The 25,900-nt window shown below is 40.7% G+C and overlaps 1 protein-coding gene across 2 annotated transcripts in view; it reads left to right on the forward strand.

Annotated features, from left to right (window-relative positions):
• Positions 1-365: 365 nt before the first annotated feature.
• AR (androgen receptor) overlaps positions 366-25,900 on the forward strand; it is a 217,214-nt gene continuing 191,679 nt past the window's right edge. The window contains exon 1 of one of the 2 annotated variants that reach the window (XM_086387520.1): positions 366-3,064. In XM_086387520.1, the coding sequence (XP_086243646.1) occupies positions 1,539-3,064 (1,526 nt within the window). In that variant the 5' untranslated portion in view covers positions 366-1,538. The remainder of the gene's footprint in view (positions 3,065-25,900) is intronic. The other variant, XM_086387521.1, reaches the window with a different exon arrangement.

Consider the following 25,900-nt stretch of genomic DNA (forward strand, 5'->3'; position numbering starts at 1 on the left):
GATTGGACTTCAGAACCAAAATGCTGGCCTCTGAGAGCTCAGTGGCCCTGTCTTTAAAATAAAGCTCTGAGTTAAAGCTTAAAGAGTCAGCCCTGTCGCTTAAAAATCTGGTCCAGAAAAGCAAGAGATAGTCGGGGAGCTGGGGTCCTCCTAAGCTAGACCAATCCTTTTCTGCCTTCACCCACGCTGCACCAGCACTTGTTTCTCCAAAGCCACCCGGCTTTCCTGTGCGTTCAGGGGAGGGGAGAAAAGGAAAGGGGAGGGGAGGGAGAAAGGAGGTGGGAAGGCAAGGAGGCAGGCCCGGCGGGGGCGGGACCCGACTAGCAAACTGTTGCATTTGCTCTCCACCTCCCAGCACCCCCTCCGAGATCCCAGGGAGCCAGTGTGCTGCGAGCGCCGGAGGGTCCGGAGCAAGCCTGGAGGCAGAGCCAGCGACCGAGGGAAAGCGAACGAGCTAGCTGCTTCCGTGCGGGACAGGAGCCTAAGGGACGCACCGCGTCAACCCCAGCGGGCTCTGGCGACAGCCAACGCCTCTTGCACCGCGGCGGCTTCTAAGTCGCCGCCCCGGAGCTGCCTTTTCTTCTTCGGTGAAGTTTTTAAAAGCTGCTAGAGACTCGGAGGAAGCAAGGAAAGTGCCGGGTAGGACTGACGGCTGCCTTTGTCCTCCTCCCCTCCCCCTGCCCCCCCCCCCCAGGGTCTCCTCTACGGCTGCTGCCTCTGTCTGTTCCTCTCAGCCCCCTCAACCTCCCCCGCCCCCCCCGCTTCCAGTCAGTCCCGCGCGGCCAGCCCGAGTTTGCAGAGAGGTAACTCCCTTTGGCTGCGAGCGGGCGAGCTAGCTGCACGTTGCAAAGACGGCTCTGGGGTGCCAGGAGACCTGGGAGCTGCTTCAGCGCTGCAGCCAGAATCTGGCTGGTTAGGCGGTACGCAGGTCAGACCCCCTGGTTCCTCTTACTCCCTTTCCACCTCCCCTGCACGCTGCTCCTCCTTCCCACCAGTTTGTGGGGCCAGAGATCAAGCGATGAAAAGGCAGTCAGGACTTCAGTAGCCAACCCCCTCCCCGCAAAAAAAAAATAATAATAATAATAATAATAAAAAAAAAGAAAGAAAGAAAAGGGACAAAACATAACAAAGCCCCAACCAAAACCAAACAAACGAAACCCAACAGCAAAACCCAAAATAAACCAAAGAGAAAATAACCAGGCTCCTATTTGCACCTGCTTCAGTGGATAACAAATTCAGAAGACGGAGGGTCCCCCCTACCTTCAAGAAGCATCTTTTGAATCTACCCTACAAGTATTCAGGAACAGATTGTGAGCCTACCAGGGAAGATCGTGTCCAGGGCGTGTTTCCTCTGCACTAGACTTTGAGGCTGTCAGAACGCTTTGGAGTGGTTATTCCTGCAAGTTTCCTTACCAGGAGCTTCCCGCAGGTGGGCAACTAGCTGCAGCAACTACGCACTGCAGCCTGTTGAACTCTTCTCAGCAAGAAAAGGGGAGCAGGATAAAGGAATTAGGTAAAAGATTGAGCCAAGCTTCAGGATGGAAGTGCAGTTAGGGCTGGGGAGGGTCTACCCCCGGCCACCGTCCAAGACCTATCGAGGAGCTTTCCAGAACCTGTTTCAGAGTGTATGCGAAGTGATCCAGAACCCACTCCCCCGGCACCCTGAGGCCTCGAGTGCAGCACCTTCCGGCGCCCGTTTGCAGCAGCAGCAGGAGACCAGTCCACGGCAGCAGCAGCAACAGCAGCAGCAGAGAGAGGATGGCTCTCCCCAAGTCCAGAGCAGAGGCCCCACAGGCTACCTGGCCCTGGAAGAGGAACAGCAGCCTTCACAACATCACTCAGCCCCCGAGGGTCACCCGGAGAGTGGCTGCGTCCCAGAGCCCAGAGCTGCCTCGGCTGCCGGCAAGGGGCTGCAGCAGCCGCCGCCAGCACCTCTGGATGAGGATGACTCAGCTGCCCCATCCACATTGTCCCTGCTGGGCCCCACTTTCCCCGGCTTAAGCAGCTGCTCCACCGATCTTAAAGACATCCTGAGCGAGGCCGGCACCATGCAACTTCTTCAGCAGCAGCAACAGCAGCAGCAGGAGGCGGTATCCGAAGGCAGCAGCGGGAGAGCGAGGGAGGCCACTGGGGCTCCCATCTCTTCCAAGGACAGTTACCTAGGAGGCAGTTCGACCATCTCGGACAGCGCCAAGGAGTTGTGTAAGGCAGTGTCGGTGTCCATGGGCTTGGGTGTGGAGGCGTTGGAGCATCTGAGTCCTGGGGAGCAGCTTCGGGGGGATTGCATGTACGCCCCGCTCCTGGGTCCACCAGCCGCGGTGCGTCCCACTCCTTGTGCCCCGTTGGCTGAATGCAAAGGTTCTTTGCTGGATGATGGCCCGAGCAAGGGCACTGAAGAGACTGCTGAGTATTCCCCTTTCAAGGCAGGTTACACCAAAGGTCTGGACACTGAGAGCCTGAGCTGCTCTGGCAGCGGCGAAGCAGGGGGCTCTGGAACACTTGAGCTGCCATCCACCCTGTCTCTCTATAAGTCTGGAGCACTGGACGAGGTAGCAGCTTATCAGACTCGCGACTACTACAACTTTCCGCTAGCCCTGGCCGGGCCGCCGCCCCCTCCACCACCTCCCCATCCTCATGCCCGCATTAAGCTGGAGAACCCGCTGGACTACGGCAGCGCCTGGGTGGCCGCTGCAGCGCAGTGCCGCTATGGGGACCTGGCGAGCCTGCATGGCGGGGGTGCAGCAGGACCGGGCTCAGGCTCACCCTCAGCCGCCGCCTCCTCTTCCTGGCACACTCTCTTCACGGCCGAAGAAGGCCAGCTGTATGGGCCAGCTGTATGTGGCGGAGGCGGGGGCGGCAGTGCAGGCGAGGCAGGGGCTGTAGCCCCATACGGCTACACTCGGCCACCTCAGGGGCTGGCGGGCCAAGAAGGCGACTTCTCTCCACCCGATGTGTGGTATCCCGGCGGCGTGGTGAGCAGAGTGCCCTATCCAAGTCCCAGTTGTGTCAAAAGCGAAATGGGTCCCTGGATGGAGAACTATTCTGGACCTTATGGGGACATGCGGTAAGTCTCTCCTCCTAAAAATGTTTTTAAGCCTAGAGTCAGCCCTCTCCTCTCCGCGCGAACATTCTGTTCCTGGGCGAGCTTAACAGAGTTTCACAGAAAGGGCCGCTTTAAATCTGGAGCCTTCCCTAGACTCTTGGCCTACCAAAGACTGACCTTTGCTCTCTGAACCCCAACTGTGTGCCCCAGCCCACACCGCTGTGAATCCTGGATGCTGGTGCAAGCCTTTCTAGATTCCTTGACTTGACAACTCTCCACTAAGCCTCCTAAAATCTTCCCTGCCACTTGGTACTCCATGTCCTGCCGGCTCCAAATTTAAATCCAGTTCCAAGGGCCATTTTACGAAATAAATCCTTTTAAGCCCTCCACTATTTTTCCTTCTCCCTTCCCCCCAATCAGAGACCCTAGACAAGAAATGTGGGCACTTTCTCCTCTTAAGGTCTGTTAGGGTTTGCCCCTCCAGCTTGTCTTGGCAGGTTAGAGGCAAAATGACTGGCCCAAGCTTTTCTCAACCCGCTTCCTCCAAAGAGATGAAAGGAAGCATGGGATTATGGGAAGAAGGTGGTCTCTGGGTTGTGAGGGCCGCTGTATGGGAAGATGAAGTGAAGTCCCTTTGCTGGCAACAAGGAGGACTTGCCCCAGGGTTGGAGGTCAGGAGACAGACTCCAGGCAGGCACAGTTAGAGCAGGCAAAGGTAGGGGAAAACCAAATGACAAATTTCCTCATAAACGATAGGTAAGATTTGCTCTCACAGTTTGACTTTGTTGGACCTAGATGGAAGAGTTGGATTTCTCTTGTAAAGTGTTTATTTTCTGTATGAATTACAAAAGATCCACAATTCATACTTTGAGTTTGCATCAGATCTATAAGGAAGAGAATGTTCTTTTAATGAACAATTTAACCAGACTTGAGTCTGACAAAAGTGTTGAGGGAAAAGTTTAAAAGGATTTCCTGCTATTGCAGTGTGCTCAGAAATCTGCTTTTGTGAAGGGAAATATTCTTCACTATATTCCTTCATTTTAAGGATATAATTGCATTTTAAAACATGATAACAAATTGGGTAAGAACTGTTAGGGACCTGTGAGCCTTACTCTTGCCCAAGAGTTTTAATTAGGATATGAAAAAAGTAGCAGTCAGTTTCATCTTGCCTGTTAAAATTTCTTCCTTACTGCAACTGAGCTTTTTGGAGATCAAAAAACTGTTTTAATTTTATAAAAAAATAAACATTTTTTCCTGAGCAAACTAAGATATTAGTTAATCTCTGTGAGGGAGGGAATATTAACTGGGGAACTAACTCCTCAGAACTGCTGGGTGTTGATGTCTTCATGGACTTGAGTCTTGTTCCGAGTTTCTGTAGCTATTTTCTTTACCTGTGACATTTTCAGTTTATTAGCCTTAGTATGTTTGTTTGGAGACTTAAACCAACAACTTGCTTACTTTCACTGATGCTTCTGTTCCTGAAAGATTGATAGCACAATGTTAGAAAAGAAAGAGGAGAATAGGATTTCATAAAATATTTTTTCCTGGGCTACTGAAGATGTAGCTTCTAACCAGGCTTTGCATTTTTTAGGTTTTTAAGGTTTGGCTTACAAGATTTTCAAAGGATTCATTTATATTCTCAGTCTTTAAAAAATTTTTTTTGCAAAGTGGGCATGCTGTGGGATAAAAGGTTTTCATTTTATAAGAACAGATTCACTTGCTAGAGTATATTTTACCCCTCCCCCACAGGGCTGTTGCTTGTCAGCAGAACTCTCTTTTTAATGTGAACAATTTGTTTGTTTTGTTTTGTTTTGTTTTTGGTGGGGCGGGGGAGGGGGTGGAATGTATAAGGTGCTTCATGACTTGCCTAGTCACTGGAACCGTCCCTTTTCTGTATGCCTCCCTTAACACCCAAGTAACTCAATTAACAGGGAGAATATGAATGATTCCACATTAAGGGATGTGTGTGTTTTCAAAGGCATAACCTGAAATGTTCAGAAAAGTGGCTATAGAGAGTTTTTAAAAAGTTCTTCGCATCAGGTGTGCAGTAAGCTAGGTGATTTTATCTCAGATCTTCATGGAAAAACTTCTCTATTTCTAAAACCTGCATAAATTAATGATCTCAAACAGTGAGAAATAAGTGGTAACCTAAGAAAGTACAAGATTATTTATTCTCTCCTGGTTTGTGATTGCTGTCTTGGTTATAGGAGTCTAGTGAAAGGTAAAACTGGTGTTTCTGTCTTGTGAGTTGACAGAGATTTTTCATGTGTAAAATATAGAAAATCTTCAAATTGGGTTTTTGAAAATTTATCAATTTTATCATAATTCAACCAGCCCCAATCTAAAAGTTGATATTTTTTTACTTTCTCTTTCTTTCTCACATTTTATAAGGCACAATTTGGTAAAGGGAAGGAATTTTTCTTAAGTCAAAGCTAGAGCTTCCACTCTCTCTGTATTACATACATTATATGCCATCTTTCAGTGAAAAATCTCAACATTCTAGAGACTTTCAATAATATGTTGGATTCCTCCCTTTTCCAATTGTGTGTGAAGTTCTGGAATAATTCTGTGTTCTTAAACATCTACAATGCTTCTGTCGAGAGGAGAAAGGCCTTAGATGGTCCCTTTTATATATATTTATATATATATATATATATATATATATATATATATATATATTAGCATGTGGTTTGAGCTGCGGAAGGAATAATAAAAAGTGATACAGTTGGTATGAAACCCTGATAACATTTTATGAAGCTGTCTTCTTTCAGAGATCAAACAAGACTACAACTTTGTTAATTGACCACTGTCTCACTTGGCAGAAGTAAGCCCTTTATATCCCAGCAAATAGCGTAATAATATGACAAATATTTATTCTCAGGAGATGAAACCAAGAGAAGCCTATGCAGGAATTAAAGTTGGGGTTTAAATAAATTATCCAGATGCAAAAAGAACATTTTAATTTTTCTGTTGATAATTTGTTCTGGTCTTCATAATTGGTAGAATTTTAGTAGTGCTTTAAAACTGGCAAATCCTGCCTTTCTCCATTAGTTATTTCAAAAGAGGTCATTTTATTAATTCCCCTTTCTATCTACTTTCCTCTCTGCAGTTATCAAGCAGCTTTTTAATGACTATTTTGCAAGGAGTAGTTTGTCTGTTTCGTAAATCTGAGTTTTGCTTTGGGAATGACGCTCTCTGTCTATAGACCTTCAGGGTCAGATGTTGGGAAGAAGCATCCTTTCTTGACAGTCAGCAAATAACTGGTGAGATCTCTCTGGGTACCAGTAATCAGAACTCAAGCACCAAATAGTCACACAGGGCGGTGCCCCATTTAGAAATATGTGCAAGATGTAGGGATAGAATTCTCTTAGTTTTCTACAGAGTATCTCTCTCAGCTCTGCCAAAGGTTAACATTAGTGAGACATAGTTTTGAAAAAGCTTGTAGCTTTCCAGTTGCAGGGTCACTTAAGGGTGCTTTCTTGCCAGTGTTAATTTTACCTCATGAGACTTCCATTCTTTTTGAGCTGTAAACTTGGATATTAATATATTTAATTTGCTGGCACATATAATTTGCTTTTAAAATGTTTCCCCCACCCCCACTCCAGTGGTAATCTTCTTATCTGGTATACATATGTGCATTTAAACCAAACAATTCTTTGGTCTCCTGACTCTTACTTGTACTGTGTCTGCTCTTGGTGGGATATGTGAGTTGGAGTTAGGGACATGGGCAATTTTGCTATTATTGATATTTATGGTGATATCAAGACCACCAGTTTCATTCCGAACTCTGCTAAGCAGGGAGCAGAACACTGGCTCAGTGTGGTAAAGAAGGAGCTTATTTTATAACCAGACCTGAAATCATGATTCCGAAAAAATAGAGAGCAAATAAAAATCAAGTTTTGTGAGGTTGGTTTGAGAGGGAAAGGGAAACCTCTCCCCACCCACTACCTCCACCATTTTCTCTTTGTCTGCAGCTTCCTTAAGTGCTGCCTGTCCCTGATTTTCTTTCATTCTACTCCTTTCATGCTTCTGACATTGAAATATAGACTCTTCTTTCTACTTTTCAGGATATTTTTCTCATTATACCTGTGGCATGCTTCTAAAGAATATTTTTTAATCTAGAGAGTAACAGATCAGATCAACCCCAGCACCTTTCTTTTAAGACTAGATGACTTGAGGAGATTGCAAAATGAATTACCTTGAGGTTAGAGCCTGATTCAACAGTTACTGAGGGAGCTGAACTAGATGCTTGAGGACTTGGTGATTTAATGAAGAAATTTGCTGGCTGCTGTTTGTCTTTTGTTCTCTGTCTCTCTCTGTCTACTGGCTATTTTGGCAACCTTTTCTCAAAACTTGAGAAAAACTGGACCTTCCCACCTCTGAGACAGGTCTGTGTGGGTCAAATTTCTGCAGGGCTTTCACACGCAACACCTAATCTGTATGTGATGGTGCTTGCTAAAAGTGTCTGGCTGGGCTAATGTGGTGAAGTTATATGTAATTTAATCATTTAAAACAAAGAAAGGTATAAGAAAGTAATCTGCCTCAGAATTTGCCTGCCAGCATTACATCAAGTTCTGAGATGTTGAACTCAAGAGTAAGTTCCTGTCATCCGAGACATAAAATTGACCTTTACCCACCGCCCCGCCCCCATTGCTTGTAAAACTCCATACAGTTATCAGTACTTATTGGATTTTGTGATATTGAAGATAATTATGAAATCTCATATTTATATAGCACTCTTTTCAGAGAAAAGACTCAGCATCTTCCAGTTTATAAACTAGCACTCATGTAAGTTTGAGTATGCCAGAAAGGTGCTTAGTGAACATCCCTGTATTAGTCGAGGGAGTAGAATTTGTTGCATTTTCTATAACATTTGTTTATCATGTGGATAAACCTCTGTAGAGTGACACTTCCCAACACTTTTTCTTAAAGTTTCCCACTTGACAGATGATATTTTTGCTTAGTAAAGACTACATTTGGTGGCTGCTGTATAGAGATTTATGCCCAATTTCTGTGTTTTATGCATAATTTCTTGCACACTCATGAGTGTTGCCATCCTTTCTCTCTCACACTGATTCCTGCTGCCATCTGACAGGGCAGAGCAGTGTTGAGAGTGGCTAATCTGGACAAGCATATGCTGGTTACTTGAGAATGCTGCCAATTTAGATCATACAGTACTTGAGTTTTATTTTTTTAATCAACAGCTTTATTGAGACATAATTCACAGTAAATAATGTAATTCACCCAAGTATATAGTTCAATGGTTTTTATTATATTCAGAGTTGGGCAACCATCACCACAATCAATTTTAGAACACTTTGGTCACTTAACAGTCAAACCCCACCCTAAGCATGAGCAACTATCAACCACTTGTCTACTTTCACTCTCTATGGGTTTGGTTATATTTCTTATAAATGGAACCATGTAATACGTAGTATTTTGTGACTAGTTTCATGTAGAATAAATATTTCAATGTTAATCTATGTTGAAGCACATCTCAATACTTTCCATTTTATGCATGTACCATACTATCTATGATGGACATTAGAGTTGTTTCCACGTTTTGACTATTATGAATAATATTGCTATGAACATTTATGTACAAGTTCCTTTTTGTGAAAAGGTTTTTAATTCTTTCGGCTATATACCTAGGAGTAAAGTTTCTGGGTAATATGATAACTCTTTGTTTAACCTTTTGAGGCTCTCCCAAACTGTCTTCAAAAGTGGCTATACCATTTTACAATCTCACCAGCAATGTATGAAGGTCCAATTTTTCCACATCTTGCCAATTATTTTTATTTTTCAAACTTTGAACTTTTTATTTTGTATTGAGGTATAGCTAGTTAACAAATTTGTGGTGGTTTCAGGTGAATAGTGAAGGAGACTAGAGAATAAGGATGTGAATAGATACATGTGTATATATGTATTATCCCCCATATATTCTCTGGATATATGCCTAGGAGTGGGATTGCAGGGTCATTGGTAGCTCTATTTTTAGTTTTTTAAAGAGCTTCCATGCTGTTCTCCATAGTGGCTGTACCAATTAATATTCCCACCAACAGTGTGGGAGAGTTACCTTCTTCCCACACCCTCTCCAGCATTTGTTGTTTGTGGATTTTTTGATGATAGCTTTTCTGGTTGGTGTGAGGTGATATCTCATTGTAGTTTTGATTTGCATTTCTCCAATAACTAATGATGTTGAGTATCTTTTCATGTACCTGGTTATCTGTATGTTCTCTTTTAAGAAATGTCTATTCAGGTCTTCTGCTCATTTTTTGAGGGGGTTGTTTGTTTTGATGCTGTTAAGCATCCTGAGCTGTTTGTAATTTTGGAGACTAATCCCTTATCAGTCACATCATTTGCATTTATTTTCTCTCAATCTGTGGGTTATCTTTTCATTTTGTTTATTGTTTCCTTTGCTGTGCAAAAGTTTCTGAGTTTAAGTAGGTACCAATTTTTTAATTTTTATTTTTATTTTCATTATTCTGGTAGATGATCATAAAAGATGTTGCTGTGCTTTATAAATGTCAGTGTTCTACCTATGTTTTCCTCTAGAAGTTTTATAGTGTCCAGTCTCACATTTAAATCTTTAATCCATTTTGAGCTTTTTTGTGCGTGTATGGGGTTAAAGAATGATCTAATTTCATTTTTTACATTCGGCTGTCCAGTTTTCCCAGCACCATTTGCTGAAGAGACTGTGTTTCTAATATTGTGTAGTCTTGCCTCTTTTGTCATAGATTAATTGACCATTGGTGCATGGGTTTATTTCTGGGAGTTACTGTCTTTTTAATCCCAGTGTGAAGTGGGTGTCAAGAAGTATCTGAAAGTGGCTTTGATTTGCATTTCAAAATGACTAATAATATTATAATAATATTAGGCATCTTTTTATGTGCATGTTGACTGTATATACTCTTGTCTTTGGTCATTTTTAATTAGATTATATGTCTTACTCTTATTGAGTTGTAAGAGTTTTAAAATATATATTCTAGATACAAATCCTGTAACAAATTATGATCTGTGAATATTTTATCATATATGTGCATTGTCTTTTCACTTTCTTGATGGTATTCATTAAAGAACACTCAAACTTTTGAAGCCCAACCTATTTTTTTACCTATTTTTTTATATGTAGCTTATGATTTTTGTATCATGACTAAGAAGGCTTTGCTTAATCCAAGGTCACAAAGATTTACACTTAGGGTTCCTTCTAAAGAGTTTTATAGTTTTGGCTGTTAAATTTAGGTTTTTGTTCACTTTTGACTTAATTTTTTAGGTAAATATCTAATCACCACAGCACCATTTGTTGAATCTTTCCTTATGTAACTATCTTGGCACCCTCTGTGTAAAATCAGTTGACTGTAAATGTGAAAGTTTATTTCTGGACTGTGGGCTATATTACATTGATCCTATACCAATACCACAGGGTCTTAATTACTGTAAGTTTTTAGTAAGTTTTGAAATTAGTGAGTCTTCTAATTTTATTATTCTTTTTCAAGATTGCTTTTGAATACTGTGTCTTTTCTCTATGAATTTTAGGATCAGCTTGTCAATTTCTACAGAAGTCATTTGGGATTCTAATAGAGGAGGCTAATAGAGGAGGTAGATAAATTTGGGAAATGTTGCATCTGAACATGAAGTCTTCTGATCCATGGCCATGGAATGTCTTTCCACTTATTTATATCATCTTCACTTTTTTCAACAGTGTTTTGTAGATTTAAGAGTATAAATATTGCACTTCTTTTGTTTAATTAATTCCTCAATATTTTAATTTTTAATGCTATTATGAATACAATTTTCTTAGTATCCTTTTAAATTGTTCATTGCCAATGTATAGAAATATAATTGATTTTTTGAAAATTGATTTTATATCTTTCAAGCTCCCTGAAACTACCTGAGTTTTGAACACCTCTAGGATTTAAGAGGCAAAAGGTTTCTGTTGCTGTGCTGAAAATTAAAGCATACTTTGTTTCATCTGGTATGAAGGCTGCATAAAGACACTGTTCTCAACTTTCCTCAACTGTGAATTAAAATCTAAAATTTTCAGGTCATTAGAGAACAGTAGGAAAGGAACATATTAATAAGGTTTATGCAGTTAGTAGTTCTCTTTTTTGTATTTGGATTTGGGAACTACTAGCATTTGGATTTGGGAACTACAAGCAAGGGGGTAAGGAATAATAATTTCTATGTAGAAAACTAACATTAAGAGGTAACAGATGCAAACTAAACCAAAGAAATCACTAACTAGCTATATTTGGCTTATGTTTGAGTTTGTGTATTTATGTATTTATATGTGTCCCTTAGATAAAGTAAATGCCACCACTCCTTCTGGTATGTATTTGTAGAGGAAGAAGTGGTTTATTTACTCTCATATAATTTGGACTTTTTTTCAGGAATGCACTCCATAACCATAAATAAGAGATAAAATTTACCTATAAAGGGATTGAAATTTGATCTCATTAACACTCTGGGCTTAGGGTCATAACTAATCAGCTATAGCTGTTGTGTCCTGAAAATGGTAAGTAAACTGCAGGCCACATAAGAAGAGGTCCTGTTGTGACTTAGTTGTCTTTAGAGATGACCTTAATAAACTGATTTTTAAAAAGTATTCATCAATCAACCACTTTTCATTAAACACCTGCTATATGCCCATCTGTGTACTAGTTGGAGATCACGATAAAGGGAACATAATTCAGTGAGAATCTCAAGATTGCTGTCCTCAAGAAGCTTACAGCTATTAAAACCAAAACAAAACAGAATAGCAACACCATGATACCAGTATGATGAGATGTTGGATTATGTGATGTGTATTTTTTAAATGTAAATACTAAAAAAAGAAATGGATCAACATAGGTGGAAGTGGTTAACGGTATTATCTGTCATTGCTTCTTATCCTATATGAATTAAGTTGGGATATGGTTAAACTCAAGCAATAATTATAGATCTTGATGGATATTTCAGATACCAGAAGGTAGTATTTCTGGGAAGACAATGATGAGTGAACTGGACTAAGGGGTTGGAATCTACTTCTGTTTTTTTAATAGTGCCCTGCCAGTCAAGTTATTTACTAATTTCTTTCTCATTTGGGGCTATTTTGTTGCACTTGCTAAGAACATGTTTTGATGTCTTTTACTGCAATATATTAGGAATTAGTTAAAACTGAGGGTGATGAATAGGTCTAAGTTTGTCATGAAAGGCAATAAAGATGCCCAGTGTGGTGATCAGATCAAGAATTATTATTCGGTTCTCAAGTTTTCCATTGATCATGGTGACTTGCTTTGAGGTTCTATAGAAATGGAGTTTCAGGGTATTGGTTAAGGGAGGGAAGCAAGAAGCACAAATCAAACAATTCTGGGAGTAAGGGGAATATGAAAACTTTTTCTAATAAGGCTTTTGCTAAATTAGATGATGTAGTTTTAAAATGACACACTTCTTAATTATGGGTTTTGTTTTCTGCAAGTTGAGTAGTTTCTTGCTTATGGAAGTGTAGTCCCACTATCTGGACGCTTGGGGGACTGCAAGTGTCCTGTGACAGATTTTCCCTGGAAACAGTTGGACTCCTTTGGTGGATTCAGCATATCACAGGAAAACTTGAGCCAGAACCTCCTGGTACCAGACAATAAATAAGCTACAGTGGTACTTAGTATTTAATTTGGGATGTTCTTTTCCAAAGTACAAAACATTTTAGTAGCACTATTTAACTCCTGTCACCTTTCTCTCAATGTGGAACAGGGAATACTGACGTTGGACATATTCCAGTAACATTTCACAGTCTACAGAATGGTTTCGTATTCCATTATTGCATTTCATCCTCATTTCTATCCTATACAAAGAGTTAGATTTACTTTATTTTAATACTCTTCATGCTATTACAATTCTATCATTTCCATTGCAAATATTATGTCCAGAGAAGTTAAGTAACATGTCTAAAGTCAAACAGCAGAGCTGGGATTTTGGCCCCACTCTTTGTTCCTCAAATCAAGTGTTCCTTTTTTTTCCTACCACACAGATTGCTCACCTCATAGATAGGAAATAGGAGAATCAGAGAGGCAAAATAACCTTAACTAGTATCACTAGAAATTTGTGAAGCTCTTAAGGCTCCTGGGTCTTTTATCCCCTTACTGGACTGATGGATTGGGTTGTGTGGGCATTCAAGTCACTGACAGTCTTACCATCCTACTTTATAGATTACATTATTTGACAAATACTGAACTTTTTATATATCAAATTCTATACTAGGCACCATTGACACAGCAATGGACAAGGCAGATGAAAATTACCTCCCATCATGGAGTTTACAAATTAGTGAGAGCAGACATGTAGAATATATCTGATGGTGATAAATGTCATGAAGAATAATTTAGCAGAGTGTGGGGAACATATAATGATAGTGGAAAGAACTATTTTACATTTGTTAGTTATAAAAGGCCTTACTGAGAAGGTGATATTTAAGCAGTGACCTGAAGGGAATTAGGAAGTGAGCCATAGGGATATTTGAAATTAGAACCTTCCAGGCATAGGGAACCACAAGTAGAAAGGGCCAGAAGCAGGAGCATACTTTGTATGATGGAGAGTAGTAGAGAGGCCCTGGATGGAATTTTAAGTAATGGAAAGTGATGAGATGAAATCAGAGTTAGTGAGAAATTTCTCAGGTCTTGTTTAGGACTTCAGTCTTTACTCTGACATGGGGAGTCATTGGAAGATTTTAAGTAGAGGGATAACATGAGTTGATTGATACTTTAACAGATCCTCTTCTTCAAAATATCTACCATTCTTTGATATTTTATACATTTGTTTGTTTACTTATTGTCTGTGTGGAGAAAATACCGAAAGAATGAAGGGGAAGCAAGGAGATGAGGCTGCTGCAGTGATCCAGGTGAGAGATTATGGTGGCTTAGACCAGAGATTATTGGTAGAGGAGTTGAGACACTGGATTCTTGATTTGTCTTCAAAGCCTACAGTATTTACTAACAGATTAGATACTTATTGTGAGAAAAAGAGAAAAGTCAATGCTGATTGTCAAGCTTTTAATCTGAGCACTTTGAAAAATGTGACTACCATTTACTGAGATGATGCAGATTGTAGGTAAAGCCGCTTTGTGTGTGTTTGTGGGGTAGAAATCAAGAGGTTGATTTTGATGTACAAAGTTTGAGTTATTTGGTGAACATCCTATTGTCTTCTTTTCAGTTTTCATGCAGTGCCCTTATCTTTCTGCTTTTCAAGAAGATTAAAAGAGATCTTAGAAATCATCTTTTTGGTGATAGACAGGGAAGCCTGGCATGCTGCAGTCCATGGGGTTGCAAAGAGTCAGACACGACTGAACGACTGAACTGAACTGAACTAGAGATCACCTAGACCTTTGTTGCCCCCTGCCTTCTCCCTTTTATTTTATACAGGGTTAGAGAGGAGTGGAGTCTTGTCTAGGGTGAAACAATAAGCTGGCAGGATAACTCGATCACAGACTCAGTTTTCCTGGATTCTAGCTTGGTCCTTTTGGGGAAGGCAATGGCACCCCACTCCAGTATTCTTGCCTGGAAAATCCCATGGACAGAGGAGCCTGGTAGGCTGCAGTCCATGGGGTCGCTAGGAGTTGGACACGACTGAGCGACTTCACTTTCACTTTTCACTTTCATGCTTTGGAGAAGGAAATGGCAACCCACTCCAGTGTTCTTGCCAGGAGAATCCCAGGGACGGGGAAGCCTGGTGGGCTGCCGTCTATGGGGTCGCACAGAGTCGGACACGACTGAAGCGACTTAGCAGCAGCAGCCGCAGCAGCTTGGTCCTTTAATTAGTGTTATTCTGAGACCTCATTTTGGGGATACAGTGAGTTTCTTCTTCTTACCCAAATGTTAAACCAGGTAATTAAACTAAAGAATGAATAAAACCTACAACATCACACAAACTGGCTGCTGCCTCCAATCAAACCAAAATATTACTATTATGTCTTTACTGAACAACATGTGAAAATAATTTATCTATGGTAAACACAGTAAGCAGATTTTAAAAGTCATTGAACTTTGATCTGAGATGAAACTTACAGAGATCTGGAACATAAATGGCCTGAGATTGTAGGATATTAGAATTATGAAACATGGGAGGCCATCTTGTCCAGTTTGGTCATTTTATGAATGAGGTTCCTGAGGCATAGAGATGGAAAAGAATTGACCAAAGTCATACAGAAAGCTCATTCCTTTAGTCAGAACCTATTCTGAGGGTTAGCTGTCTGTTGCTTCTTTGGAAAATTCTATGTTGGAAAAGTATTTACCCACTCAGAACAAAGAATTTTTTTTTTCTTTTTTTTAAAATTAAATTTATTTATTTTAATTAGAGGCTAATTACTTTACAATATTGTATTGGTTTTGCCGTATATCAACATGAATCCGCCACGGGTGTACATGTGTTCCCAATCCTGAATATGTGTACACCCGTGGCGGATTCATGTTGATGTATGGCAAAACCAATACAATATTGTAAAGTAATTAGCCTCTAATTAACAGCAATAATAATGATAGTGCTTACTATGTGCCAAATTCTGGAGCCTTACAGGGGTTAACTAATTCTCACAAAACCCTTGGTAAATAAACTCAGAGAGGTTAAGTGACTTGCCCAAAGGTCATGCAGCTAGGAGTTAGCAGAAGTCTGGCTTGTAACTGTGAGGTTCTAACTACTGTTTAGTACTAACAACTTCTCAGATTAGTTAGTCATTCACCTCTACTATCTCAAGAGACTGGTGACTTGTCATTATGCACTGACCCTATTATAGTCTGCTGATCCTCATGGAATAGCTAAATCCTGGAGATTAAAGTGGAGGTGGAGGGACATAAAGAGGTTGATGGAAAGGAGCTAATCATTTATAATAGGGATTGGAAAGCAAAACTATAGAAATTATTGAAAAAGCTCAAGGGGGTTAAAAATCTCAGAGCCTACTAGAAACCTGGACAGTTCAATGCCTGCTTAAATAGGAGAGAATCTGAGGTAAGAAAAATAAAATAGTTGATTTTTTGAAGTCAGGAACTCTTTTATGTGTTTTACATGTGTTGATTCATAGAAATCTCAAAATAACTTTCTGAAGTAAGTATGATTATCATTGTCATATCACTGGTGAGTGAATAGGAACAGAACAATTAAGTAACATGCCCAAGGGTATAGAACAAGTAAGTGAAAGAGCCTATATTAGAAGATAGGTAGGTCAGCTCCAAATTTATATAATTTTTTTACTACATTTAGGGAAATGAGTGTTAGTCATATTATAGAATTTTTTAATGCAGAAACATTGTGCCTGAGTTTCAAACATTTGAGCAACTTGTCCTTACAATACATTATCTTCTTTTAAGGACTCTTAGGAGGAAAGGTACTTATCCAATGGTACATGGTAAGTAATTAGGGGAACCAGAGCTTAAAGTTGAGACTACTGACTGCCAAACCTCTTTGCATTTTATTACTCTGTTTCCATTCTCGGGCTGACTTGTCTCCCTCTATTCCACCTTTTGTATTGCCCTGCTTCTCACCTTTCTTTAAAAATTGACTTTCTGCATCAGCAAGATTGGACAGAAAATAGGGAGAATGATCAGAATCCATGTCCTACCAGACATTGGACAAAAGGAACAAAAGCATCAGGAAAAAATGTCAGCATATGGAATTTGCCCTAAGTAAGAAGGGGAACTTCCCAGAATGAGAAAAATGCTACCTCTGTTCTTTTAGCCCAAATGAATTGTGCAGGATCCCATAGGAAATCATGAATGTAGTTGTCAGGTGACTTTTTGTTACCGTGGAGATGAAAGGAGGATACTGTGAATGTCTGCTTCTCTCCAGATTTTTTTAAAGGAAAATACAACCTTCCCACTCATATAAATGACAACCAGTTAGGCATTTCTTTTGAAAATTAGCATTACATAAGAGAAAGCATCTTTCCAAAAGTGTCTTATTGGTCCCCTTCTCTGAAGCATTGACCAACTTCTTTTTTTTTTTTTTTTTTTTTAATTAGATGATGAGATTGCATAAACTGAGAGTTGGGAGTAAGATAGAAATTCTTGATATTTAACGTTTGGGTACAGATAGGATTCCAAAACATATTTTGAGTCTGTTTACCTATCCCTCTTTCCCTTTCATTTCTGTTTAAAAATACAAAGGTTATCAAGTGGGTAGTCTGTTGGAGTTTCCAGTTGTTGATTTGAAAGATTTGTTTAATTAGCCCTTTAAGTAAAAAAGACCAACTTAGACTGAGATATTTAAGTCATCAACTACTTAACAATAAACCACAAACCTTAACCATACTCATATTTTCATGCTATTTGCTTTGGACACCTGCTGAGCCTTGCTGAGGTGCTAGATTGACTTGAAATATTCCATCATCAAAGATGACCCCACAGTGTCTGGGAAAAGCTACACTGGATGCTTTGGGGCTTAAGGTGGTGAAATGATGTGTTGTTGTTTCCCAAAGCTTTCTCTGTCATTCCCCCTCCCTGAGTTCCAGTCTTTATCACCTCTTGCCTTGACTTGTGCAGCAACCTCATGCATGTTTTCCTTAGTCCTCTGTGCTGCTCTCTGATTCATATTGTATTCATCCTACCAGGTTAACCTTCTCAAAGTTCAGTTATAACATTGTTAGTATCTTCCTTTAAACATCCATTAGTCTATAAGCTCCTTGAGGGTTAGAACTCTCTTTATCTCTGTATTCTCAACACTTAGCACAGAGGAAACCTTGCTGAGCAGTTATGCGATGCATGTTTGAAATTGCAGCTCCTCTCCATTTGCTTAATAGGTTAAAATACAGATTCTTTAAGTCTGGTGTTCAGAGCTTTTCATGACCTGGATTGCTTTTCTAGCCTGAATTCTTATAATTCCCCCGCAAAAATCTTTTAACTGCAGCCAAATAGGTCTGTCACCTTAAACCATCCTCACTCTTTTTTTCTTTGAATTTGTTGTTTTTCCTATTATTCCTCGGGCCTTGAAGGCTATCCCAACTTTAATACTATCCATTCTTCTAGCCTTAGCTCAGAAACAGTGTCATATGAGATGAACTTTCTCATTCCATAATCCATTGACAATGTTATTTATATGACATGATATGGTTAAAAGAACATAGGCTTCAGTTTTCTTCATCTGTAAACTAAGACTCAAAATGTGTAAATTATAAGACTTTTGTGAGGAGAGAATCAGATGACATGAGGGAGGTCAACTATAAGTCAATAACTAGTGCTTAATATCTTGTAGATTCAGCCCTTTTTCCCTTCTCCATTGATATGGTACTCAGTTCTTAAATTGTAATTATTTTTGTGCTTCTCATATATCTTTTCAAATTGTGCCCTCTTTTAGGGCAAAAGTTGTTTCATGGATATATTTGTGTAAGTTATACAAAACACATAGCTTAGAGCTTGTTACATAGTAGGTATCCATAAATATTTATTTATTGAGTTTCAGTCAGTCAACCTAAGTGCCAAAAACAAATATGGGTCATAAGTTTGATTAATAGAAATGTAAAATCCAGAATAAAAGAAGTGAATTACGGTCAGACCATATTTACAATGTAGTGTTCAACCCCATTATTCATGGACATCTCCTCTTGTAAAGCATGGAGAAGCTGAGATGCTTAGTTGGATATGGGAAGGGAAGCAGGGAGCAATGGATATAAATATTGTCTCAGTATATATGAAGAACTGTCATGGAATAAAGGAGTTTGATATTTTCTGTAGTATCCCAAAGGGCAAAACCAGTGAGGATAGATTACAGTTCAGTAAAAGGAAGACATAGTAGATTCACCCTATATTGGAAGTTTTCAACAAATACCAAATGAGTTTTGGAGTGTGTGTGTGTGGGGGGGAGGTTTATCAAATTAGTTGCTAATATTTCACATAAAAATTCAGGTTTCCAGCTTTGGAAATGAAGATCTGGCATTATTGGAACCACATTCCTGCATGACAATGACCAGCTGCAGGTGAGGAGCGAGGTACTCCTCTAGGTGGAGCGTGCAGCTTTATTCATTTAGGTTACTTGTATTAATTAAGTAACTCCTGCTGCTGCTGCTGCTAAGTCGCTTCAGTCGTGTCCGACTCTGTGCGACCCCATAGACAGCAGCCCACCAGGCTGCCCTGTCCCTGGGATTCTCCAGGCAAGAACACTAGAGTGGGTTGCCATTTCCTTCTCCAATGCATGAAAGTGAAAAGTGAAAGTGAAGTCGCTCAGTTGTGTCCGACTCTTTGTGACCGCATGAACTGCAGCCCACCAGGCTTCTCCATCCATGGGATTTTCTAGGCAAGAGTACTGGAGTGGGGTGCCATCGCCTTCTCCGAAGTAACTCCTAGGCATTTGAATTTGCCATCTCTGTGAGATCAAGGACCTGGGCAAATTTTTACATCCTTCCTTACCCCAAGGGCTTTTCCTCCTCATTTAGGAGGAACTAAAGAAAAGTACAAGGGACCCTGCAATCAAATCTGACCTGGCTCTCAGTTCTGCCACAGCCATTATCACATGTATGACCGTGAGTGAGTAACTTAACCTCTGAACCTCAACTCCTTCATTTGTATTATGCTCTCCTCACAGTATAGGGGCTTCCCTGGTAACTCATCTGGTAAAGAATCCTTCTGCAATGCAGGAGACCCCAGTTTGGAAATCCCCTGGAGAAGGGAACAGCTATGCACTCCAGTATTCTGGCCTGGAGGATTCCATCGACTGTATAGTCCACGGGGTTGTAGAGAGTCGGACACAACTGAGCAACTTTCACTCCTCACAATACACCATTAAGACTAAATAAAACAGCTTATATAAAGGGCATGCCATTTAGTAGATGCTGAAATATTAGTTCACTTTTTCTTATTCATCACATTCTTTATGTCCATTGGGAGTATCACTCTTAATTAGTAAATTCACTCTTACTGAAGGTGTTCAAGAAGAAGCTGGAGTTGGTGGAAAGCATGTAGACAGGGAAGAGATTGGGACTCACATTAGATGACTTCCACAATTGCTTTCTAGCAATTTAAATTTAAAATCCCTATCAATAACTCCAAAATGCCCATCTGGATTATTGTAGACATACCTCACAGAGGTAGGGATTTTTAATAAACAACAGGGAGGTTAGGACTCTTGAGGAAAAAGTTGGGGTCAGGGTTAAAGTATAATAAATGTATTGAGGTTCAGACATAGGTTTTGGCATCTGACAGATTTTAGTTTAAATCTTGAGCCTGACAGTTACCAACTTTGTGATCTGGGCCACTTAATTTTATTTTCAGTTTCCTCATTCATATAGTGAAGATATTAATACTTCTCTCTTTGGGTTCATATGAAGATAAGTGAGATAATGCATGTAAAAAATCTTGACCAGTGCCTGGCCCAGAATGAAAACTTGATAAATGGTTCTCCTCCTCCTTGTCATTATTATTATTATTCCACTAGACCAGGGAAACTTTGGAAAACATGTAGCTAGACTGTGACTAAATTATATGAACCTTTCCTCAGGCCACTGCTGCCCCTTCCTCCCCTCCACAAAGCTCTGTCTCCAAAATGCTTTGGCTGGAATGTAAGTGTGAGGTCATTGTAGATAACGGGAGCATGATTTGCTTTGGTAATGAGAGTTATTCAGTTACTTCCCTCAGCCCAGCTGAAATCTTTTACTAGTTGACACTTGTTTCAAAGTGCAAGACTGAGCTGGTCTGAGAAGACAGGGAGATTGAGAAGAACCCCCCTCACAGCTAGAGGTCATGGTCCTCCACAGGGAACAGGACGACCCAGTGCAAAGGGTCTGGGCTCTTGGTGAGCTTGGAGCCCTTACATTTAAACCAGTTGCCCACATAGGTCCCCATCCCCCACATAATCACTGGGCAGGAATTTCCTTGACTCTTCCCATGGCCTGGAACCATCCCCCTTCTCATCCTTGTGCTCTACACAGCTGGCAAACAGCAGACAGCAGAACAAAAACAAGCCTCTTACCACAGACAGCGAGCTCATAGCAATCCTGACTTTGCTTGGGAACCCATTGTTAACAAAGGACCTTCCTGACTGCCTCTCAACACCCCAAACAGATTAAAACATTTTTTTAGTGTGTCTCAGAGCAGCTCCTTGCCTGGGTATATTTAAAGATATGCTGAGTCACTGAAGAGCAGGCTGGCATATCTCAGGAGGCAAGGACTATACCCTAGTTTATGGGGGAGTAAGTTGAGAGGTGAAATCTGACTTCCTCCAATGGGGATGGGCAAGATCACCCACTTCTAGCCCCCATGACTCTAGAGAGCATCTATTAAGACTTCTTAGTCTATCACTTTGGGTTTCCTTCTCAGTTTATAAAAGCATAAGGATGAGAAGGAGGGAGCACAGGTAACAGTGGGTAAGCTATCTAAAAATCATAAAGCTTCTTTCCGCTATAGGTAGCTGAAAGCAATGTATATCTGAAAACACCAATTTTGTCTAATGATTTACATAGCCTCCCCCTTTCCTTCTACCATGCCTTCTCTCTCCCATCAGAATCTTCCTTACAACCCTTCACTTTGCTGGTCATAGGAGCCAGAGTGGATACAAAAGGGCTGCTTCTTGGATGAGTTTAAAGGTTAGCATTAAGATTTTTTTAATCAGTGGTAGCAATAGCTTGCGGAGAAGGCAATGGCACCCCACTCCAGTACTTTTGCCTAGAAAATCCCATGGACGGAGGAGCCTGGTAGGCTGCAGTCCATGGGGTTGCTAGCGAATTCACTTTCACTTTTCACTTTCACGCATTGGAGAAGGAAATGGCAACCCACTCCAGTGTTCTTGCCTGGAGAATCCCAGGGACGGGAAAGCCTGGTGGGCTGCCATCTATGGGGTCGTACAGAGTCAGACACGACTGAAGTGACTTAGCAGTAGTAGCAGTAGCAATAGCTTGTGGAGAAGGCAATGGCACCCCACTCCAGTACTCTTGCCTGGAAAATCCCATGGACAGAGGAGCCTGGAAGGCTGCAGTCCATGGGGTCGCTGAGGGTTGGACACGACTGAGGGACTTCACTTTCACTTTTTACTTTCATGCATTGGAGAAGGAAATGGCAACCCACTGCACTGTTCTTGCCTGGAGAATCCCAGGGATGGCGGAGCCTGGTGGGCTGCCATCTATGGGGTCGCACAGAGTCAGACACGACTGAAGTGACTTAGCAGCAGCAATAGCTTATTCAGGCAGCCATATCCAGAACCTAGGAGAAATCATGTAAGCCAAAGTTTGCTTGAAGCTGACAGGAGACCTAGGCCTCTGCCTTCCTCCCTACCACATTTTATTACTGGGGTATAATTTATTTGTTCCCAGTCACTCAGTCATGTCCAACTCTTTGCAACCCCATGGACTATAGCCTTCAAAGCTCCTCTGTCCATGGGATTTCCCAGGCAAGACTACTGAAGTGGGTTGTCATTTCCTTCTCTAGCTGATCTTCCTGACCTAGGGATCGAACTTGCATCTTCTGTGGTTTCTGGGTTAGCAGGCAGATTCTTTACCGCTGGGCCATCTGGGAAGCCCCTAATTAATTTATACAGTTCAGTACAGTTCAGTCGCTCAGTCGTGTCCACTCTTTGTGACCCCATGAATCACAGCACGCTAGGTCTCCCTGTCCATCACCAACTCCCAGAGTTCACTCAAACTCATGTCCATAGAGTTGGTGATGCCATTCAGCCATCTCATCCTCTGTCGTCCCCTTGTCCTCCTGCCCTCAATCCCTCCCAGGATCATGGTCTTTTCAAATGAGTCAACTCTTCACATGAGGTGGCCAAAGTATTGGAGTTTCAGCTTCAGCATCAGTCCTTCCAAAGAACACCCAGGACTGATCTCTTTTAGGATGGATGGACTGGTTGGATCTCCCTGCAGTCCAAGGGACTCTCAAGAGTCTTCTCCAACACCACAGTTCAAAAGTATCAATTCTTTGGCACTCTGCTTTCTTTACAGTCCAACTCTCACATCCATACATGACAACTGGAAAAACCATATCCTTGACTAGATGGACCTTTGTTGGCAAAGTAATATCTCTGCTTTTCAATATACTATCTAGGATGGTCATAACTTTCCTTCCCAGGAGTAAGCGTTTTTTAATTTCATGGCTGCAATCACCATCTGCAGTGATTTTGGAGCCCCCCAAAATAAAGTCTGACACCGTTTCCACTGTTTCCCTATCTATTTCCCATGAAGTGATGGGACCAGATGCCATGATCTTAGTTTTCTGAATGTTGAGCTTTAAGCCAACTTTTTCACTCTCCTCTTTCACCTTCATCAAGAGGCTTTTTAGTTCCTCTTCACTTTCTGCCATAAAGGTGGTGTCATCTACATATCTGAGGTTATTGATATTTCTCCTGGCAATCTTGATTCCAGCTTGTGCTTCTTCCAGCCCAGCGTTTCTCATGATGTACTCTGCATATAAGTTAAATAAGTAGGGTGACAATATACAGCCTTGACGTACTCCTTTTCCTATTTGGAACCAGTCAGTTGTTTCATGTCCAGTTCTAACTGTTGCTTCCTAACCTGCATATAGGTTTCTCAAGAGGCAGGTCAGGTGTTCTGGTATTCCCATCTCTTTTAGAATTTTCCACAGTTTATTTACATATGTTAATTTCATGTTTACAACATAATGGTTCTATACTTGTATATCCTTTCCCTTTTGGATTCAGTTTTAGATGGTTTTCAGAGGCTACGGTAGCTGGCTTTGTTATATCCAGTTGATATGAGAAATGGTAGAGGACTGGAAAATGGGAATGGAGCCATTGGATATGTTTGAGATTAAATGAGTTCAATTCCTAAGTAGTATAAAGTGCTTGAAATTTCACGAAGTACTTTCAGGCACATTGTCTTCTTTGGTTCTCAAAACCAAATTGGAGGTAGTCACAACATGGATTAACATCCCCATTTCACAGATGAGGAAACTGAGGCTAGGGGCACTTGAGGGACATTCCACAGTAATTTAGACAGTAAATGGAAGAACCAGGATTCAGACCATGGCAGAAGAGTCTGGTGGGCTACAGAACATGGGGTTGCAAAGAGTCAGATACAGGTGAAACAACTGAATACACACACACACACACACACACATTTCTGGTTGTAATTTTTTCCAATTCACTGTAGAGATTTGCTGCTGAATAAGTGAATGAATGAGTACATATTTGATTTGGAGCATTATTTTCAATTAAAAATTTTCCCCATTATTTGGGGATCAGCATTTTAATTCTCAGCAATCTCAGTGTGGTCAAATGAAAAATATTTCATTCATTAAATTGCTAATTTATTCTTTTACTCACTAATACATTTCCTGAATGCCAACTTTGTAACAGACCTTGTGCTGGATTCTGAGGATAAAAAGAGAAGTGAGACAACATCTCAGGTTTCAAAGATCTCAGACACTGGGGACTGATATCTCAATAGTAAACATAAGAGCAGATACTTACGAAATGCCATTACCAAAATTTCAAGTCATATCCCTCTTGCATAGTGAGTACGGCCCTCCTAAAAATGGGTATGTCTTTCATTTTGAGTATTGAATATGAAGCTTTATGACTAACTGCTTTTTAATCTAATACTATTTTCTTAAGAACAGAAGTGACAGTTTCAGTCCGTGTGTGTGTGTGTGTGTGTGTGTTTGTTGTGGGTTGGGTGTGTGATGTTAGATTGGAACTTAGGGATTGCTAATTAGGGGCTATGAGGGTGTTTAAGTTGTTCTAGTGAGTTCCAATCCTGTATGTATGTATTATACAGAGGATTGGGGTGACAAGGATTGTTGTTTAAGAGTTGATCTTAGTTTTTTTTTTTTTTTTTTTTTCCCCAAAGTAACTGGTCAGCAGAACTAGAGCATCACTATTCCACTTGTTTTGACAACATGATACTTAAGGCTATTTCCTAGCGTGGATAAACTAATTACGATCAAATATTATATTTTTGAGCATCTACCTCTCAGTGCTAGGTGTATGTTAGATGTTGTCAAGGTATTTTCTTATTTAATATTTAAATTAAATCCTTAAAATAAAGAACTGTCTGATCCTAGACAGTTCTGATTAATTCCACTTTATAGATGAGGTTAATGACTTGTTCAAGGTCACACAGTGAGTACTTCGGTGGATTTGGGATTTGAATTTCAGTTTTCAGCCTTTTGTCCTCTGGCCTCACTGTTGTTTTTGCTATTCTACAGACTTCAGCTTTATTTTTTAGAGACCATTAAATCTACTCTCCAATAGCCAAAGTTTCTTGCCTCCCTTCAACATTATTCTTCTCTAGAACAATCTTAAGAAATCCTCAGAAAATGGTTTACAACCTTCATGGATACTGTGACCCAGAGCTTAATCCAGGCTCTTAAGTGCCTTGGTTAACTTTAAAATGGAAAATCAAAGTCATAGCTAATTCAGGAAAAATTAGTTTGGGATGTGAATTTCCTGGGCAGCTTGTCATCTCTATTTTACTTCCTTTACTTCCTTCCTTCATAAACTTACCCACAGTGTTCTCTGAGAACTAACTGTAATGAAAATGATGGAGAAAGGCTTCTTTCCCTTCTTTTCCAAGAGCCCTTCAGCCAAGTGCCACATCCTCTCCTGCTTCCCTATTTTCTGTGCAGACATGGAGGTGGGAGTTAGACATGAGTTCCTTTCAGCCCTGAGTTGATGCCAGAGTTTTCTTTTCCTCCTGCTGGACCAACGTGGAAGAAGTTGAATGATTTCCAGGAGGACTGTGAGTGAAGGAAAAGGCAGAGGCACATGAAAGAACAGTGAATGTATCTTTCAAATACCACGATTTGTATCCAGACTTTGTTGGTTACTATACGTGTAACCTTGGACATGTTAACAGTTGTGAGTCAGAATTTTCTCATCTATAAATTAGAACATACATTCTAATTTTATAGATGAAAGGGTAAGTCTAAAATTGTTTCATATACTCAGAAATGG

The sequence above is a fragment of the Bos grunniens genome, chromosome X (genome assembly GCF_055505025.1).
Source record: "Bos grunniens cultivar Pamir isolate PY7600 chromosome X, Bosgru_T2T1.0, whole genome shotgun sequence".
Taxonomy (NCBI): Eukaryota; Metazoa; Chordata; class Mammalia; order Artiodactyla; family Bovidae; genus Bos; species Bos grunniens.